The sequence below is a fragment of the Ammodytes marinus genome (assembly GCF_949987685.1).
Source record: "Ammodytes marinus genome assembly, chromosome: 15".
Classification (NCBI taxonomy): Eukaryota; Metazoa; Chordata; class Actinopteri; order Uranoscopiformes; family Ammodytidae; genus Ammodytes; species Ammodytes marinus.
This window is the reverse complement of record NC_137219.1, coordinates 8,211,818-8,230,159: the sequence shown is the minus strand read 5'-3', so window position 1 is coordinate 8,230,159 and position 18,342 is coordinate 8,211,818. Positions and strand designations below refer to the sequence as shown.

The 18,342-nt window shown below is 43.1% G+C and overlaps 1 protein-coding gene across 1 annotated transcript in view; it reads left to right on the top strand.

Annotated features, from left to right (window-relative positions):
* The window catches only part of tnika (TRAF2 and NCK interacting kinase a), a 69,912-nt gene that overhangs the window by 23,270 nt on the left and 28,300 nt on the right, over positions 1-18,342 (top strand). The window contains 10 exon segments of the mRNA XM_080042335.1: positions 7,768-7,824; positions 9,167-9,292; positions 10,907-11,017; positions 12,511-12,601; positions 13,404-13,534; positions 13,626-13,680; positions 14,414-14,492; positions 14,988-15,163; positions 16,661-16,727; positions 16,826-17,024. Of these exon segments, the coding sequence (XP_079898461.1) occupies positions 7,768-7,824; positions 9,167-9,292; positions 10,907-11,017; positions 12,511-12,601; positions 13,404-13,534; positions 13,626-13,680; positions 14,414-14,492; positions 14,988-15,163; positions 16,661-16,727; positions 16,826-17,024 (1,092 nt within the window).

Here is an 18,342-nt window from a genome sequence, read left to right as displayed (position 1 = left end):
TTTCTTTCTTTCTTTCTTTCTTTCTTTCTTTCTTTCTTTCTTTCTTTCTTTCTTTCTTTCTTTCTTTCTTTCTAGTCCTCCTCTCCTTTTTTAAATCTCTTCCTGTCTCAATCTGTCTCCCTCCTCTCGCTCTCTCTCTCTCTCTCTCTCTCCCTGTCTTCATTCCTTTCTTTCTCATGTGTGAGTGCGAGACGAGCCTCGGGGCGCTTCTATATTTCCTGGGCAGTGCAGTAGTAGATTGGAATGGAGGCCTTTGTCACTTTTATTTACTGCCTCACTGATTCCACAACAGCGAGGGCGAGAGCCTCTGTGTGTGTGCGTGTATGTGTGTGTGCGTGGGCACTTTGGTGTGTGTGTGTGTGTTAGTGAGTGTGTGTGTGAGCTTGTGTGAATGCAGAATGATTGCAGGTGTTGGAACTGCAATGAGGTGTGTCTGGAGAGTATTGGCCCCTTATTTCTCTGGGGCTTCTTGGAGCAGAGCTGTGTTTGTGTCGTTTGTTAGGCCGTAAAAGTAGCTTTAATTCTGCATCCCAGGCCAGCTCCAACAGTGGCTATTGTAAAGCGTTACACAGACTCCAACCAGCGGGTGTTGATAGGAGTGTAAGGACTGAAACGCCGCTTGTCTGAAATCCTTCAACCCCTTACACAACTGAACTTCAGTTTGGTGAATAGGTTTGACAGCACTGGGAAATAGGACCTAGTTTATGTCAGTGAGAGACAGACAGAAAGAAAAAAATGTATAGGGTGAAAAGCCCAGGGGAAAATCCCATAGCCCACTTCTCCCATGTGATACTGTTACCATGCCGACAGGGCCCGTGCCAGGATAGCAAGCTTGGAAGCCATTCAGATCATTCTTCTTGCCTGATGTGTGTATGTGAGTGTGGGTGTGTGTGTGTGTGTGTGTGTGTGCGTGGATTACCATGCGGGCACAGATTAGGATTATGGTGTGACCCATTTCCTTTTTACAAAGAGTTGGCAACACGATCTGGCAATCTGTTCCTAGTAAGTGTGTGTGTGTATGTGTGTGTGTGTATGTGTATGTATGTATGTGTGTGTGTGTGTGTGTGTGTGTGTGTGCGCGTGCATGTGTGTGTGTGTTCATAAACTTAGTCTGTACAGAGTCTTTGTTTTTGTTTTCTTGTATCCGTTGCAAGAGGGGGACATACAAAGGCTAAAGGCATGATCGCAAAACATTACAAATCTTCTTAAACAACTGTTTAAAAAAATTAAGATTCAGACACATTCAATTTTTTTTAACTTTTTGCACTTCTATATGGTCACTATCAGCCAAAATATCAGATGTAAAGTTAAAGACCCACTCCATGGTTAAAGTCCATTACCTACAAATCAAATAATATGTTTTCCCTTAATAGTGGTTGAAGGTGGTTGAATTTGGTTGTTGCTCATATTCAAATCTCGTTGTGCTCACCAACAAGTAGAGCAGGGTGGCCCACCTCCTTTTCAAACAGTGTCGGAAACCCTGTAGATTTCTTAAATGGTCCGACTCACAATTGCATCACCACAATGACATAAAAAAGCAAACATAAAACTTGAATGATCTGCCATAATGAAAGTCTTAAGTAAGCTTAACGTCAAATGAATAAAAAACCAATGGCTCCCTAGAAAGAAGGAAAATCAATCCTAATATTGTAGGCTTTTGAAAATGGTCCAGACCCCGGTAATGACTATTGGGGTTAATGGGCTAAAACATGCTGCAGCGCCACCGAAGCAGGTGCCAACTAAAGCTATAAAACTAACTTGGGTTAATTTAAAGATTAGGCTAACAATCGAAAGAAGATCGATTTTTAGAACAGAGAGCTCATTAACTCATTATTTAAAGTCAAGATTTGGACGCTTTTTCTTCTGACCTTGCAGGCTGGCTACACTGTGAGCGACACACCGAGGACAGATGCACTGTGAAATTCAGCTCTCTCACTCCTCCTCTTCCCCTCCCCTCCCCTCCCTCGTTTCCCAATCACTTCTCCCCCCACTTCCCTCCACCACTTCTTCCAAATAACAACTCTCCCTCCTCCCTATCAGGACAATAGTCTCTTATTTCCTCCGTCTTCGCCCTCTGTGTGTGTGTGTGTGTGTGTGTGTGTGTGTGTGTGTGCGCCTCTGCGTGTGTGTGTTGGTGTGTGCATGAGTATGTACATTTGTGTTTGTGTGCATGTTGAAGTGTCGTGCCCACTGCACTCTGGCCATCCAAGACTGTTGCTAGGCTACAACAGGAAGTGTCCTGCATAGTAAATGTGTCCGATGGTTGGGGTGGGGGGGTGGGTCTGTGTAATTGACTTGGCAAGGGCACGGGCGTGCACACAAACAAACAATATACACATGCGCTGTACAAGCATTTATTTCACACACACACACACACACACACACACACACACACACACACACACACACACACACACACACACACACACAGAAGCTTTGGGTATCATGATCTCCACCGGCAGGATGCATTAAAGAAGTGGTTAGCGGGTTGGTCTCGCCTTTACCGAGGCTGCAAGCTGAGAATGATAAGAGAGAGATGCTTCTCTCTGCAGCCTGCCAGCTTCTCATCGTGTGTGTGTGTGTGTGTGTGTGTGTGTGTGTGTGTGTGTGTGTGTGTGTGTGTGTGTATGTGATCGTTCCCTTCACCTTTCAGCTCCATAAAGCAGCAGAACAATCGTAAAGTAGACCCTTTCCCTCTTCATCCTAAAACCCACACATAGCACATCCTGTACTTTGCCTATATCAAGCACTGCACTGGCTGGCAATTTGCTTTCACTTGACAGTGGCAATTAATCGTAATTATGTGCTGACGATAATTACTGGGAGAGGTGTACTCTGTGTCAGCCTGACGCCTCCCTAGAGGCCCACATGGAAGGGGACACATGTGATAAGACAAGAGATAGCAGCGTTATATTGGACCTAAAATGTGTTTTGCATCTATACACTTCATTACTGAATGAGCTTATTACAGACAACATGATGAATTGGGATCCTAATTAAACATGGATTACCCTTCAATAGACAACAACTCCAATTATGAGACATTTTGGAAAAGGCTCTTGATTGAAGAGATTAGTTTGTATATTTTTAGTGCACTTACAATAAATAATTTAAAATACGTTAGAATGAAATGCTACACAGAAAAACTTAAAAGTATTAGAAGTGAAATGATGAATCAATTATGATTGGTGATTATGGACAAATTGAATAGCTAAGAACTTTATATGGGTCAACTTTAGCTCTGGGAACTTTTTAGGAGCATTTTATAACACTTAATACTTGAAAAAAGAGAGTCGAAGGATTTACATTTTAAGCCACACAGGTTTTTGTTAGATAATAAAACGATTACCACTACACATGCCACTGTCCGTTTCAAATGACAAGTATACAGCAGATATATTGTTGCATGGTACCCTCAGAAAAACAAGCCCTTCACTCCATTATGAATTCCACACCCATACAATAGTTTAGGTAACAGTGACCTGTGGGGAAGACGCAGAAGTAATGACTTGGCCATGATGCGGCCGCCTGAAGGCTGATTGGAGATCAGCTTTGGTATCAGTTTGCTGTCTCCATCACAGCGCGGCCATCCGAGCGGAACAACCTTAGTCAATTTTTGGCCGTTATCGCTCCAACACACCTGGCTTGGCAGCAGCACACAGCTCCTTGTGGAGGTGTGTGTGTGTGAGTTTGTGTGTGTGACCGATGTTTTGCTATCATATTTGGTCAAAATACCCTTTTTAAAGGATTAAAAAAGGTAAAATGGTGGATTGGACAAGTGAAGATGATTTCCTAGACCTCATTTGAATTTGCCACTGTTTATAATTGATGTTAAAGATGCACTATACACTATGCAGAGGGGGACTTGTTTGTGATACTTGCAGAGCCTGCTTTAGGTTTACAAAACAAATGTACTCTACATGTGATTCTTAGTATAAAATTATTCTACCATCAATTATAATCAAAACAAAATCATGTTGAGGAACCTAGAAACAAACATTACACTATATGGTTGTAAACCGCACTGTTGAGAATGTTCACTTCTCTGACACACCGAAAGTTACATAGTGCACCTTCAAAGCACAGCGAGCTTACTATGATGACAGTAATAGATGGGATTTGTGTGTGTGCTATAGTCTTCAGTACATGTGTGTTTTGTTTTGTTTTGCGGCGACACACTCAGGCCAATGTCAGTGCCTGTGGTTTTAGCAGAAGGCGCTAGACGCATTAGCAGAGGCAAAGTGAAAAGGAGGGAAGGGGGGGGGGGTGTGTAGGGGAGTTCCTGGGCTAGTGTCATCTTTGCTTGTCGAGCTCCGAGCTGAAACGCTGTTCGGTTGGCATTAGCGCTCAGCTCGGTCATGTTTAGTGCACAGGGCCGCTTTACACAAGCTGTGAGGCATTGGAGATGAAACCACGGACAGAAACAATACAAGGGACGGGGACAATGTAGGCGAGACATCTAGGGGCAAGAAGGGGGAACTAATGAGAGGGCGTATAAAGAGGAGATTGTGCAACAATTAAGAGGGTCAGATGATGATGGAGGGATGAGAGAGAGAGAGAGAGAGAGAGAGAGAGTAGATCTAGGTCAGAGAGAGGCAAAGGCAGCAGTCAACAAGGGATGAACAGAGGCCAAAGTGCATGGTTCAAAAGCTCCATTTGGAATGGGATGGATGGATGGATGGACGGATGGGGAGAAAGATGAGAAAATAAAAGTTTTCAACACTGCGGGGAATGTATTTTCCATTAAAATAAATTTCTCACAAGTTCCCTTTCCCTTACAAGCTGGAGATAACATCAAACTTCAAACTTCTTGTCACACACAGACAGAACCAACAGCCCAGCCCTCTAACCCAAATGAATTCAATTTGAAATGATATGAAACGGAGCAACAAAATCCGAGCTGCCATCCTCAGCAAATATTTGGCGTTCTTGGCCTGATAAATGACCGTTGAGATGATGAAGCGGACGGATGGTTTTTCAGCACTAATGGTTTCATCATCTTTCATCCTGACTTGTTTTGATTGCCCCACGTTATCCTGTTGAGAAATACTGTTTTAGTTGGCATCCGTATATCAATATATACTGTAGGCCTATATCAACCCCACCACCGTCTACTCCTGTCTTAGAATATAGCTGAATAAATGAGCAGGGATATAGAGGACAAAGAAAGAAAGAAAGAGAGGAGTCTGAGAGATGGAGATGAACAGACAGACAGCAGCGCTAATTCCTTTCCGTGGCACCTTTCACACTTGTTCATTTAATAAGGCCGGGTGACAGTAGTACTGCTCTAGGATGGATAAAGAGATGGAGGGAGGGAGGGAGGGAGGTTGTCAGGTGCCTGGGAGTAATGAATCTTTATCCAGCTCTGATGATATCCATGTCCAATATCTCTTTGACACATTCGCTCTCCCCTTTTTGCTCTGCGAGAACACTCTCCCTCAATCACTCTCTCTCTCTCTCTCCCTCTCCCTCCCTCTTCACATCTCTGTGTGCACATGTGTGGGTGTTTGGTGCAAGAGCTCTTCTGTCTGTGTGAGTGAAATAGGGAGATATTTTTCGTATTTTATCTGTGTGTGTGTGTGTGTGTGTGTGTGTGTGTGTGTGTGTGTGTGTAAGTTTCTGGTTTGTAAGTGGCTGTAATGCCTTTGTTGGTGTCGAACAAAGCAAGTCCTTGTGCTGGTGGAATTGGGGCAGTCTGATCCTAATGAGAAATCCCTGTTCAATCTTTTCCAGCTCTTTTTACTCTCACAGAATCTGGATTGTGTGCGTGTGTGTGTGTGTGTGTGTCTGTGTATCTGTGCGTGTGTGTTCAATTGTCCAGAGGTGCTCGGATTGCATTGTGCCGGGCTGGATTGTGTCACACAATAAGTTATCATATTATAAAAACCCCTCACTTTCAATCAGCAGGCTTGGAAGTATTTTTTATTTTATTCAACCGGAGCTGTTTAATGAGAAATTGAAGTCGTTGCTTTAAACTCTCCTCCTTCAGGGCCCTCGGCGCTGATGTTAGCATATTGTGGGAACCCAGAAAATCTATGTGCAGAGAGAGAGAGAGATTAAAATTAATCTCCTTTAAACTTAAAACAAATAGTGGGGAATGTAATACACAGAAGAAGCAGTGTGTTAACAAGCTATAGTGAGTGAATGTACCAATAACATTTTTTTCTTCTTGAATCCATAAAATCAGTCGTTAATTTAAGGGCGAGACACTGCAGGTAAAAACAGTTTTTTTTTCAAGCACTGGTCAATTTTTAAGAGGTCTATTTGGCTTCCATTGCATTTCTTCCTTCATAAATAAAAAGGTCCACCGTAAAATTTGACCCCCCCCCCCCCCCCCCAGTTTAAACACCATGGACTCCACTATGCGTGGAAACATTACTTATTGGCCCTGATAGTGATTTAATCATATATCATTACCTTGAACACTGATCAATTATGCTACTTTGTAAAACAAGCGTGAAAGAGCAAGTGAGCCATTGAGCTGCCTACATTATTTTGCACTTAATAACTGCATATGTTGAATACCCTGCACTCACTAGCTCTTCATCAAAGTGGAGTGGGTTTGGGAGAGCCTGTGTGAGTATTCCATTGATTCTTCAAAACGGCATAAAAATAGAACAGGAAGCTGAGGGAATGACTAATGACCGGTGGAATGCTACAGAGACTGTATTTACTGTTACTGTAAAAATCACTCCTACAAATGAATTGCAAAGCGAAGAAAGTAGCAACTTTTAGCCATAAAATGCGTCTGTTCCTGTTGATGCATTCCTAGCCTCTGTTTTTGGCTGGAGGGGCACACTCCTTATCAGAACGGCCTTTCCATTAAAGCCCTCAGGAGGTGCTTGAGAGCCAGACCACTAATGCCATCTGGTTTATAACAATTCCACCAGGAAAAACAGTCCGGCCCTTGTTTTGAGTGAGTGTGTGTGTGTGCGTGTGTGTGCGTGTGTGTGTGTGTGTGTGTGTGTGTGTGTGTGTGTGTGCGTGTGCATGTGAGTGTGTGTTCTTGGCTTCGTGTGTAATGTGTTTGTTTGTTTCCAATGCTACTTAGCTGTTGTGCTCAGACTGTACCAAGCTAATCAGTTGAGCCCAGACAGGTGGAAGCGAGCAATAGCCGTCAATGGTCTTATAGCGTCTCGGGCCATGTTAGCTTCATTAGCTAGTCACAGCAGCAGATGCTCCGGTTTACGAAACTAAACCACTTGGGTTTTTTCCCATTGGCCCCTCGGCCTCCAATCTCCCGGTTCCTCGCCTCCTGGCTCCCCCTAGGTGTCTCCCTGCCCTCCATAGCCAACAACACAGTCAAATCTGTTTGGGTGTTCATTTCTCCATCCTCTATATCTTAGACACTATTGTCAAATGTGTTTTGACTGCAGTTTTTGACTACATATTTTTTAGTTTTGGACTAATGCTGCAACAACAAGCCAAATCCCAGTGACATATTGAGCACTGGGGTATTATGTTGACCAGGCATCATAACACAACTGCTGGCTTGATTTGATGGACAGAGACACCATACCTTTTTCTGTTGCTCTCTGCTACTAAGAAGGCCTCAATCTTGAATTGTTGGCCTACATACGTTTAATCACATGATTGAAAGGTTTGACTTAGGATAAAGAAAAAAGAAAAAGATCATCTTGTAGCTTCTCAACTGATCATATATATACATATGTTTCTGATAACAAACATCACTCAACAACCATAAAAGTTGAATATTCAGCTGCAAACTGACATGTTCTCTCTCTCTCCTCTTCTTCCTCTCACCAGGGTCGCCATGTTAAGACGGGGCAGCTGGCAGCCATCAAGGTCATGGATGTCACTGGGGTAAGACACACACACACACACACACACACACACACACACACACACACACACACACACACACACTCACACACTCACACTCACACTCACACTCACACTCACACTCACACTCACACTCACACTCACACTCACACTCACACTCACACTCACACTCACACTCACACACACACACACACACACACACACACACACACACACACACACACACACACACACACACACACACACACACACACTCACACCCACACTCACACATGCACTTACCCACGCACAGCAAATCATCTCAAGTGATTATACCAGCGCCGACTTTATCTAATTATGAGCGATGAGTCAGTGCCAACATGCACGTGAGCGTGTGTATATGTGTGTGTGTGTGACTGTGTACCAGTGCACGTGTGCATGTGACGTGTCAGAAAGGAAATCAGGACAGGCCTATTACCATGATAATATTAGCTGGAGGTATTAGGACAGCAGTGTGTGGTCTCAGGCGCGTCTGTAAAGCAGGAGGGAATCTCAGCTATATTTAGACATTATATCACATTACACGCCTCTCTGTCAGCACTCGTCAGCCAGCTAAAACAGTGGAGGAGGAGTGCAGGAGTGAAGCAACAGAGGAAGTGATGGATCAATGAATGACAGTGGGCATGAATGAACCAATTAGTAAAAGGAACAAATGTATGTAGGTGTATCAGGATGAAATAACGCAGATTACCATCGAAACAGAACTATGCACTTCATGATCTATGAAATACACTGTGAGTGAATGAGTCCGCTTGAATACAGTACAATTCAAAAATAATGACTGTATTGATTAACGACTGAAAATGATATGAAGGGCAAACACAAAACTGCAGACCAAATGAGCCGCTTATGTAGAAAATCAGTTTACGGAACAGTGTTTTTGTTTTCATGGATGACGAACATTTACATGAAGTAATCATCTAGGCATCATTTTCTAATATTGCGCTGAAAAAATTAATTACAGATTTAAGTAACCAAACCCCTAAAAACAACTTGTTTCAAACAATTGCTTTTGGCTCTGGTGGCATTAACCCCCTAAGAGGAAAGTCATTAAAAAGTAATGCTGTTATTGTGTGGAGCGTTCTGAGCCCAGCTGTGGGGCTCTGCAACAACAACACTTTTCAAAATGGATTCCAAAATACAAGTCCATCAACGTTTTAATTCCTTTTGCTCTATCACCGTCCCATTAAGATGTTTGAGGGGTCACAAGTGGAGGCGATGGTTTAATACCTGTGGATTTCTCTCCTCTGTGTGTGCGTGTGTGTGTGTGTGTGTGTGTGTGTGTGTGTGTGTGTGTGTGTGTGTGTGTGTGTGTGTGTATCAGGATGAGGAAGAGGAGATTAAGGCAGAAATTAACATGCTGAAAAAGTACAGTCACCACCGGAACATCGCCACCTACTACGGAGCCTTCGTCAAGAAGAACCCCCCTGGCATAGACGACCAGCTATGGGTAAGACCTCATTTGAGTGTGTTTGTGTATACTTTTTTATTTATACTCTCTATTTCTTCGTGTGTGTGTGTGTGTTTGTGAAATGGAGTGTAATACGAAGAGAACATAGCTTCAGCAAAGAGAAGGGACTTTCCATTTTTCACTGTTAACATTCATGTGAAAGAAGTAAATGTGAAACTTGTTCATGCAAGGAGCAACCGCAGACTTTGCATATATTGGAATATGTATATAAATATATCTATACAGTATGTACTTATAGTGTGTGCGTGAACGATCTAACGGAAACGACCGAGTGTGACGCCGGCTGGCTGGCGGCTGCAATAAATCATGTGTTAACGCGATCTAAGGGAGCTCTCTCTTCTGTGATCCTGCAGCATTCATCATGCAACAATGGGCGGACACACACACACACACACACACACACACACACACACACACACACACACCAACATATGCATATATACACAGCAGCAGCCCCATCCACTGCCCGCATAATTTCCCCTGACTCAACAAACAGCTGCCTGTTTTCCCTGTGTGTGTGTGTGTGTGTGTGTGTGTGTGTGTGTGTGTGTGTGTGTGTGTGTGTGTGTGTGTGCGTATGTGTGTGTGGGTGGCGATGTGTGTAAATGTGCAATGTGCAACATGAGCACGGGCTGTATGTGTGCATGCATGACGTGTCTCTCCACATGTTTATACATATACGAGTGTGTTTCTTTTGTCTTTTTACGTATCCGAGTACAAGTGCGCGGCCCCCATCAGAAGGGGCTTGGCTTTGGCTATCCCTATGGCCTGTAATCTAGAGTGATGATAAGGGCTGCTTGAAGCATAGCCAGAACCGGCCAGCTGAACTTTTGCCCAGCATATTTCCTCGTCTGTAACTCTGGGATGGATGGATGGATCGGTAGAGGAGGGGATGAAGGGGTGGCGAGAGAGAGAGAGAGAGAGAGAGGGAGGGAGGGATAGAATGGCCACATTGTGTTTGGGTCAAGAGATGGACTTGGCTCATGCATGTGAGCTCGTGACCCCGTCGGCCAGTCAGTTTATTAAGTAGTTCATGTGGCCGCTGTTTGGCAAAGAGAGTCTGTGACACAACTGTCTGTTCATGTTGTTGTGTATTGTTCTAATGCTTGTGAGAGGATTATGGATACGATGAGAGAAGTGTCTGCTTTTCTTTGTCTTACATGACGTTAACATGAATCATTCGGGGTTTTGGTCCGTCTCGTCTGTCACTGACATTCCCAGGCATTTGAATAGTCTTATTGACAGCCCTACTTTTCAGTGACGACCATAAAGGCCGACCATTAAAGTATGTATACAAGAAATGATGTTGACATTGTATCTGCCAACATGCACTCCAATTCCTAAATAGAATACTGGCATGTACTTTCGGTCTATATGTATCAAGTCATGCTTTGATATTATGGCAAGGGTTCAAGGCAAAAAAGAGAAATGTCTGTTGTTATTTAAATGGATCTATTTATATTTTTTAAAAGATAAATTTGCTATCTACCTGATTTACCTCTCTAAGTTGCCTTAGTTTACAACAGATCCCAGACCAGATTTGCTTCCTTTTTTTTGCAGAGCGGTTTCTAATCATCCTTTGTACATTTGCAGCTGGTGATGGAGTTCTGTGGAGCCGGCTCCGTCACAGACCTGATCAAGAACACCAAGGGAAACTCTATAAGAGAGGAGTGGACCGCATACATCTGCAGAGAGATCCTCAGGGTGAGTGGAGGGCGCCATGCTGCCAAGTCACATTATGAGCTTCTATAAAAAATGAAAGAAAAACAAAACACTATCAGGTCATTGTTTAAATCATCGACACCTGTCCTCTATCAGTAGAGTAAATGATAGCACACCAATGCTGAAGGAACAGACAGAATTGATGATGTTTTCCTCTCAAATACATGATTTAGACTGTGGGAGCCGTGTGAAGAAAAAAAAAACGTCTCCGTGCTGATTTACTGTATAATTGCTGTTCACGAGAAAGCGATTAGTTCTTGTTTTTGAAGTGAAGCCCCCCCTCCACCCCCTAAGAATGATCAGATATGATTTATGGACAATAACAATTCTCAAACGCTTGACGTTATGGCTAAATTTAGCTGAGCAGCTCAGGGAAAATAGCCTCTGATTACGGATTATTCCCAGTGTTGCTTTTATTGATATCAATTCAGTTCATGTGACAGTTCTTTAAGTTTTTTTTTAAATAACTGTTTAATGTTTATGCCCTTCAAAACCAGGGGACACGATGTTGTAATTCTGAATCAGAGAGGCTCAGATAATCAAGCCTTATAACCACAGCCATATCAATGCCAAGATAAAACTTGTACACATGTTTTTTTGTTCCACATTAACCGCCATTCTCTATTGTTATACGCTTTGGTTCCCCTCAACCCACTTCCTCATCGGGGACATTATGCTTCAACCACACTGACTAAGCAGGATTCCTACAACAACAGATATGTTATGATCAGGAGAAATGTTCGAGAATTATCAGTCCATCAGTGTTGCATAACATGACAAGAACCCCTTGTTGTCTGATAGCGGTCACTTGGATCAACGGATTGTGTTCCGTGATATCTGTTTTTATTTAAAGACTTGAAGAAACGAGTCACATCTTCTTGGGAAATCTCACTCATTCTCCTGAAACTTACCTCGTCACCACCGTCTGGCTTCAAACAAAGAGCAGCAATATAAAGGCATCTTGTCATTGAAACGCTGCTCTTAACTGAGGGAGCGCCCGCCTTATTTATTTTTCTTATCTAAACTAAGATTAAACTTACAATGGAAAAAAAATATCTGATGCAGAACTGATATTTTCTTGGAATTTCTTGGAAAATCTGTACAGTTAAATAGTGTTCGCAAGAATAATGATGTAACATTTTTGTATTTCAAAGGTTTATTCTTCTTTCAACATAAGTATAGTTGATTTTCCTGACAAAACAATACAACGTTAACGTTAACTATGCTAGAAATAATGGATAACGAACTTCAGCATGTGTATTTTGACTACCTCTACCCATGAGACAACTAAACAGTATGATAGTACAACAAGGGAATTGTTTTGTTTCTGGTCCGCTGCTCCTTCCCAGGGCGGGTCACAGGTGATGTGACGGCTACTTCCTTTTAGAGATGAGCTTTCTTCATAATAATAATCAACACGTTTGGGGTCATTGACACAGCATCTCTCCCCTAACTGTGTGTGTCTCTGTCTGCAGGGTCTGACTCACCTCCATCAGCACAAGGTCATCCACAGAGACATCAAGGGACAGAACGTCCTGCTGACGGAGAACGCAGAGGTCAAACTAGGTCAGTCCCTCACCCAAACCCCCAATTGACAAAACGGCTTTAGGATTTGGGCAGGGCAGGAGGAGGTATACAATTTCACATTGCTCAGAGGTGTGTGCGTGTGTGTGTGTGCTTTTCTTTCTTCTTTTATGCTGAATACCAGCCTACTCGTCTCTCTGTAGCCCTGCCACTGTTCATGATGCAGATTGCTGAATAAGGAACTCTCTCTCTCTCTCTCTCTCTCTCTCTCTCTCTCTCTCTCTCTCTCTCTCTCTCTCTCTCACTCTCCCTAAAGCCCAGTGGGGACAGGATTAGAATGTGTTTGCGTGTGTATGTTTGTAAATTGGCCAAGTTATTGCAGGTTGGGGTAATTCATTCCTGTTAAGAGTCCATTATGGAATTCAGTTACGCCCACCGGTATGCCTGTGTATCCACACAAACACAAACACACATACACATACACACACACACACACACACACACACACACACACACACACACACACACACACACACACACACACACACTCAAAACAAGGGCCGGACTTTTTTTCCTGGTGGAATTGTTATAAACCAGATGGCATTAGTGGTCTGGCTCTCAAGCACCTCCTGAGGGCTTTAATGGAAAGGCCGTTCTGATAAGGAGTGTGCCCCTCCAGCCAAAAACAGAGGCTAGGAATGCAACAACAGGAACAGACGCATTTTATGGCTAAAAGTTGCTACTTTCTTCGCTCTGCAATTCATTTGTAGGAGTGCAAACCAGTGGAAAACAAAGCTCCAAAGTATTTTGTTTGTGTGTTTGAATTTGTTTATTTGCTCCGCAGTGGACTTTGGTGTGTCGGCGCAGTTGGACAGAACAGTAGGAAGGAGGAACACGTTTATAGGGACGCCATATTGGATGGCACCGGAGGTTATCGCCTGTGACGAGAACCCTGAGGCCACGTACGACTTCAAGGTGCTTCTACGTCATCCTGTCCGCTTGAGACTTCTGTCTGTTGTTTTAAAAACAAGAAAAACATTAACACAAAGTGTCTTTGTCATTACAGAGTGATTTGTGGTCGCTGGGAATCACAGCCATAGAGATGGCGGAAGGAGCACCACGTACGTACCCAGTCAATATCCCGCCCCTCTGTTACAAATCAATTCATAGCGCTTTCATGATAGGGATACTTGTTTTAGTCCAGGCCATTGCAACTCATCTTTAGCCATCATGTTAATGCAATGGAGCAAATATGAAATTGGTTGTCAAATAGATGTTTTTTTTTTGTGTGTTCTGTCTAGTAATGACCTAATTCCTAAGAGGGAATGGCAGACAGTCATTATGATGATTAATGAGTTGGGTTCCATAAAAAGCAACTAGTCCTCAAATTGCGAGGGTAATTGATCACAAAAGTTCATGAGGATAAATGTGAAAAGCTTGAGCATAGACAAGACAAATGAAAAGAAATCAATCCAAAACATATATGTCTTTCATTTTAGTTATTGTTTTCATCTGGACACTAGTTAACCACTAGCTAGATCTGATACTGTAAAGTTTGAAAAATTAAAGACCCTAAATGACAAAATCATTTAGCAGTACATGCACAACTGCCTATGTGTGATGATAGATGGATAACCAACTGCATAACATAAGAGGACAAGACCTGAGTATGTGTCTTTGTGTGTGTAGAACGTATAGGATGTTATCAGTATTGACGGCATGTATTGATCAGGCGTGGCCGGCTAACTCCTGGCTGGCTTTGACTATATGCCATGATAATAATGTTTAGCACAATCAACCAGCAACATCCACCTTAATTAACCATTGTTTGGTACATGCTTTCTGATCCTTTAGCACTCTGTGACATGCACCCAATGAGAGCCCTCTTCCTCATCCCACGCAACCCCGCCCCGAGACTCAAGTCGAAGAAGTGGTAAGCGTTTGTGTGTGTGTGTGTGTGTGTGTGTGTGTGTGTCGATTATTGTGTTAGGTCGTGCGTACTTGCAGATCATTTAGTGCAACACTTAAAAAATCATGGTAATCAGTGTATGCCAGACACACAAATGTCTGGGCCCCTGAAAAGATCCAGTCAATCAATGGGCCACCCTTACTCATGCTGTACTTGAATCAATGTGTGTGCATGCGGCCATGCGCTTACTACTAGGCCTACATAAACACATACATGCATTTCGATAGTGACTAACTAGGACGAGCTAGGATGGGAAAAAAGTTTTTCAAGATGCAATAGGATATTGAGTAACACTAAATAAAATGTATTTTTTTTTTTAAATGTGTGAATATTATTTTGGTTCCAAAATAAAGTTTAGCTTAGTTAGGTTCTTAGCTTCCATAGACGATGGGCCCTTTAAGTGGCTGGGCCTCCTCATGGGTGGCCCTGTGCCTGATCTGTGTGTGTGGTGGTTTTCAGGTCCAAGAAGTTCCAGTCGTTCATAGAAAGCTGTCTGGTGAAGAGCCACAGCCAGAGACCCAGCACGGAGCAGCTCCTCAAACACCCGTTCATCAGAGACCTGCCCAACGAGAGGCAGATCCGCAACCAGCTGAAAGACCACATCGACCGCACCAAGAAGAAGAGAGGAGAGAGAGGTGAGGATGGGGGGATGGGGGGATGGGGGAACACGTAGACATAGACGTATGGATTTAAAGGAAGAGAAGCGTGCATGCAGATTTATACAGACAGTGGCAGGCGGAGCAACTGTTTTAAAAAAAAGCAGCTACACCTGATAGATGGCAGCTTGTAGGAGTAAGTCGACATTAAAAAGAGACTTTCTCTCTATGTTTAAGAGTAATTGCGGCAATAATTCTCTATATCTTCCTCTTAGTGGGTATTACTCAAAATGTTTCTTTGGATTATGTGACACTAAAATTTGAATCTAAAACCAAGAGGAGTACAATTCTATTCAGTTCAAAATGCTTATCCTTGGAGTTCTGAGTTTTTCAGTGTTGATTTATTTGCCGACAGCTGTGGGTACTTGTGGTTACAGAAAATGTGTTTTTTGTACCACTGCAAAAAGTCTGCAAGGTGCTACTTTTTGATAAAGAAGTCAGTCAATAATTGGCCTTTCTCCATTGTGCCATGGGGCCACTGCCATCTGATTGAATGCGGTACACGGTGGGAGTATTTTTCCACAAAGCATAGGGTCGGTTGCACCTCTAGTTGTCTTGTTTTGTTAAACCTTTTTTGATGACCAACCTTACCTTCTTTGACTTCGCTATGCAGTAGCAACAACTCAACACAGAGCAATTCAGACCACAAAGTAGTATCAAAAACAATCAGGACAACCTATAATAAACTAGGATTATAACTTTCAAGTGCAGCAAGTGTGTGGCTTTAAGTGCTCTTATACACACACAGATACACACACGCACACACATTCTCAAGGTTGAAATGTAATACACTTCCAGATGTACACGCAAATTCTCACACACACACTCACATCTGTGGCTTTCGGCGAGGCGGGGAAATTAAAGTGACAGACTTCTCTTTGGACTCTACCGTAAGACACAAGCACACACACTCACTGTCTGAGTGATGGACTGACATTGGCATACGGAACTGCGGCAGTAAGAAACCACATTAACCGCTTCGAGACACAACACTACTGCAGGGCTGGCGTATGCCGTGATGTATAGGAATGTCTTGTCATTGTAGAGACTGTGGCTCTCTCTCTCCGGCTGTCACTTTGTCACATTTCAGAGGACAGGTCTGTGTGGATGTATTTCGGGAACAGTTGCCCGCGCTTCGACAACTGTTACACTTTCTTTTTTCTGGCTGAAAGAGCTCGGAGCTAATGTTCTCCACCCCTCTACGCGCAGTACAATTACAATTTATTCTCTCATTCAAAGCCGGGGCTAAAGGAAAGTGCCTCCAAGCAGAGAGGAGGATATGGGGAATGCCAAAATCGTGAGCAGTTTTAGTTATGAACGAGGGGGTAGTTCGAGTGACAAAAGAAATGTGTGAAGAGGATTTTTGCTCTGTGCAGGTTATTGCCTTTACTCACATTGGGGTTTTATTCTCTTCAATCGTTTCTTTCATTCATTTAAACATTTTGTTTCCATCTCTCCCTTCTGTCTCTCCATCAGATGAGACGGAGTATGAGTACAGTGGCAGTGAAGAGGAGGATGAAGAGAGAGAGATGGGTGAACCGAGGTCAGTGACTATGCAAATGTACACATATAAACACACAGCGTACAAAATAAAAACAAAAAAAACATTTGACATCTCTTTTCTCATTGGTCCATTCACAGCTCCATCATCAACATCCCCGGAGAGTCGACTCTAAGGCGGGACTTCCTGCGTCTCCAGGTAGCCAATAAGGAGCGCTCGGAGGTGCAGCGGCGGCAGCAGCTGGAGCAACAGCAGAATGAGGAGCACAAGCGCTTACTGCTGGCAGAGAGACAGAAACGCATTGAGGAGCAGAAGGAGCAGAGGAGGAGGCTGGAAGAGGTAGTCCAACATTTACATCTGGGGGGATTGTAACTAATAGGATTATTCAGATCATTTCAGGCACATTATTGTGTTGCAGAAAAGCATCTGTTGTCATAAAAAAAAAAATCGAATTAAATTCAGCTGCCTTCAATACTTCACATTACCAATTAAAGGTGAAGTCAGTGATTCTGGAGAATGGTTGTTGAGAATGGAGTGAATATCTCCTCACGATCTGCCACCTGTCAATGCAATCTTAAATCACAGCCTAGTCTCTGTAAACGGACATGATGCGAACTACAGTGGGCCCCATTCATCTACATACTAGTTTACAGAGCTGTGTATCAACACCAGATTGTTTTTCAGCGAACACTCAGTACGGACAGGTAGTGGATCATGATGAGATATTCCCTGATTTTTGACAAAAAGTGATTTTGTCAAAAGGCGTTCTCCAGAATCGCTGACTCCACATTTTAACCACTGTCTTTGACCTTGGGGAATGCAATTATCAACAGCAGCTTATACGTATGGACTAAAAAAAAAACATTCATTTTAAACATAAGCAGACCACATTTACATCTGGGGATTATAACAGAGAGGATTATTCGGATCATGCCAGGCACATTATTTGTCGCAGAAAAGTATCTGTGGTCATTATAAAATAACTCTAATCTAATTCAGCTGCCTACAATACTTCTCACTACCAAAATAAGCTCTCCCCTTTAAACGTATCAAAGCATATTTTGCAAACATAACTTGCATTCTGGCAGTGCAAATTTCCAAAACCATTCACCACCATGGGAGAGAGGGAGAGCAGTGCAGAAACACACACACACACACACACACACACACACACACACACACACACACACACACACACTGCCTTTCCCTCAGTGTCCCTCTCTTAGTTCCAGAGAGCGGGCTTATAGAAGGAAATCCTTAGCCCATAATCTGTTCGCTTTCGCTGGGTTCCCACCAGGTTTCGCTTCCAAACTCACAGCTAAGTGCCATGACTCGACTCAACTAACATGACCCCTCCGCTCTGTTGCGACTGTGCCTCTTTGACTGCTGTGTGTGTTTGCGCAATTACAATCCTTCTGGTATTAAAGGTGGAGTCAGCTATTGTGAAAAATCACTTTTTGTCAAGATCAGTGAATATCTCCTCACGATCCCCTACCTGTACATACTTTGTGGTGCGCTGAAAAAAAAAATCTAATGTGAATATACAGCCTAGGCTCTGTAAACTGGCATTTTGCTAGCTGTGGTGGGCCCCCCTTTGTTTACATACTCTTTGTTTGTATACCCGTTTATAGAGCTTTAGGCTGTTTATTTGACACCA